This window comes from Colobus angolensis, unplaced genomic scaffold (genome assembly GCF_000951035.1).
Source record: "Colobus angolensis palliatus isolate OR3802 unplaced genomic scaffold, Cang.pa_1.0 Scaffold193, whole genome shotgun sequence".
NCBI lineage: Eukaryota > Metazoa > Chordata > Mammalia > Primates > Cercopithecidae > Colobus > Colobus angolensis.
In genome coordinates, this window is record NW_012115077.1 from 1614111 (window position 1) to 1616120 (window position 2010).

The 2010-nt window shown below is 57.6% G+C and overlaps 1 protein-coding gene across 1 annotated transcript in view; it reads right to left on the reverse strand.

Moving 5' to 3' along the window:
- NUFIP2 (nuclear fragile X mental retardation protein interacting protein 2) overlaps positions 1-1377 on the reverse strand; it is a 38995-nt gene extending 37618 nt beyond the window's left edge. Inside the window, exon 1 of the mRNA XM_011940840.1 lies at positions 864-1377. Within this exon, the coding sequence (XP_011796230.1) occupies positions 864-1146 (283 nt within the window). The 5' untranslated portion in view covers positions 1147-1377. The remainder of the gene's footprint in view (positions 1-863) is intronic.
- Positions 1378-2010: the final 633 nt, after the last annotated feature.

Here is a 2010-nt window from a genome sequence, read left to right on the forward strand (position 1 = left end):
CCCCGCAGTGCAGGGAGCCAGGCGGCGGCCGGTGGTGATCCCGGGTCACCGAGCTCCGACGCGCCGTGTGGCCCTCGACACCCTTCCCCCTCCGCTCCTCAGTGGGCCGGAGTCGGTGACAGGAATCGGCTTCCAACATGGCGGACAGGAAGCGGCCCCGCGAGGAGGAGAGAACATTCCAGCCGCGCCGGCTCTGGGGGGAGCGGGCCCGGGGCACCAGCCTCGGGAGGAGCCGCTGGGCAAGACTGCGGGGTTCGGCGTCCAAAAAGGGCGTTTAGTGGTGGAAACGACCCGTGAGATGAGGGGTCCCAACAGCCCCCCCAACAAGATGGGGAGCCCCAAGGCCACAGGTGGGCTTGGGGTGGCGGGTGAGGGGCACTTCCTCAACTCAGCCTGCCTACCCACCCCTCGCCGCCTGCAAAAGGGTCTCGCGACACCATCCGAGGCGGGATTCGCTAGGCCTTCCTGAGTTACACCTCGAGGGATTCTTTTGGGGGGTAGGTTTACCCCATCTCAGGGCCCCCATATTGAGGTAACTCCAGGGACGCAGGGAGGTGAATGGGAAAAGAATAAAGAGGTTGGACTTGCAAGGCCACCCAGTGGGTCTCCCTTCAGCCGGGGCGGGGGCCGGGAAGGTCACGCTGGCCTGGCTGGGCCTCTCCCATGCTGGAGGGAAGGAGAGGGCGCTGCAAACCCCATTGCTCAGCCCGAGCCCTAGAATGAAAGGGGCATCCCCAGAGCCGGAGGGCACACACACACACACACAACCCGACCCCGTCCGCGCTTTTCGGATCCAGCCCCACCCCCATCTCCCCTGTCCTCCACCCCCAACCCCCTTCCCCCACCCGTCCTCCCTCCCAGACCTGTTTTCTTCTTCGGCGTTTCCTGGTGCTGCTGGAGGGTGTGTTTCTGCTCATGTTTCAGCGGCTTTGGCTGGGCCTTGGGGCTGCCCTCGGCTCCATGCTGCAGGTATTGGTGAGGCTGCTGGTGATGATGGTGGTGGTGGTGGTTGTGGCTGTGGTTGTAGAAATAATAATGGTGGTGGTGGTGTGGCTGCTGCTGCTGCTGCTGCTGCTGAGGGTGATGGTGCGGATGGTGGTGGCTGTGATGGTGCTGAGGCTGTGGCTGGCCGGGCTTCTCCTCCATTGAAAGCGGCTGGGACTCCCTGGCTGAGGCTGCGGGCTGCTGCACCGTCAGGATCTGAGACTGCTTCTCAGGGCTCACTCAGTATATCTGAGCGCGTCTCGCCAGCGCACTGGTTAACCGAGCGATTCTGCGAGATTGGCAGCCGCGCTCCAACAATCAGGAGCCACGCTGTACCGCAAGCCCCGCCCCCAGCTCAAATCCTCTTTCCTTCCCCTTCGCCGCTGCCGCCTGGCCAACGCCACTTACCCTGTGCAACCTCACAGGGCCGGGCCTTCAACGTCAGCACTATGGCTCTCTCTTCTGTCGCTTTCTCTCCTTCACCACGCAGTCTGCGAACAGCACTTTCTACACTCCTCACCGGCAAGCAAGCTCGTGTCGAGGGTAGCAGATTCCACTGGCGATTCCACTGGCGCTGGGAGCCATCTGTTGGTTTTGCACCTATTAGAATCTGGTGGTTTTTTTTGTTTTTTGTTTTGTTTTTTGTTTTTAATCCTTTTCCGGGTAACCAGAAAGGGAAGCTCAATTCCCTTAACCCTGAGACCACTAAAGGGGCAATACAAAAAGAGGAAATAAATACATTTTTAAGAATACAAGAGCTTCACAATCCAGTAGATCATTTTGTATTCTGGATTCATTTTGCTTTGTATTCATATGCTAATCTCTTCCTTTCCACGAAGGGATTATAGGGTTCCACAATGGGGTATCTGTGTAATTTTCTAAAAGGGCACAAAGGGTTTAAATCATTGTTTCTTTGTAGTTGGAGGCAAGGGAGAGCGGGAGGAATGAAAATCTACACTGAAGGTTGTGGGTTTTGTTTTTTTTTTAATTAAACTCTGCAGGTGAGGTCAACTATGGCACCAAAAT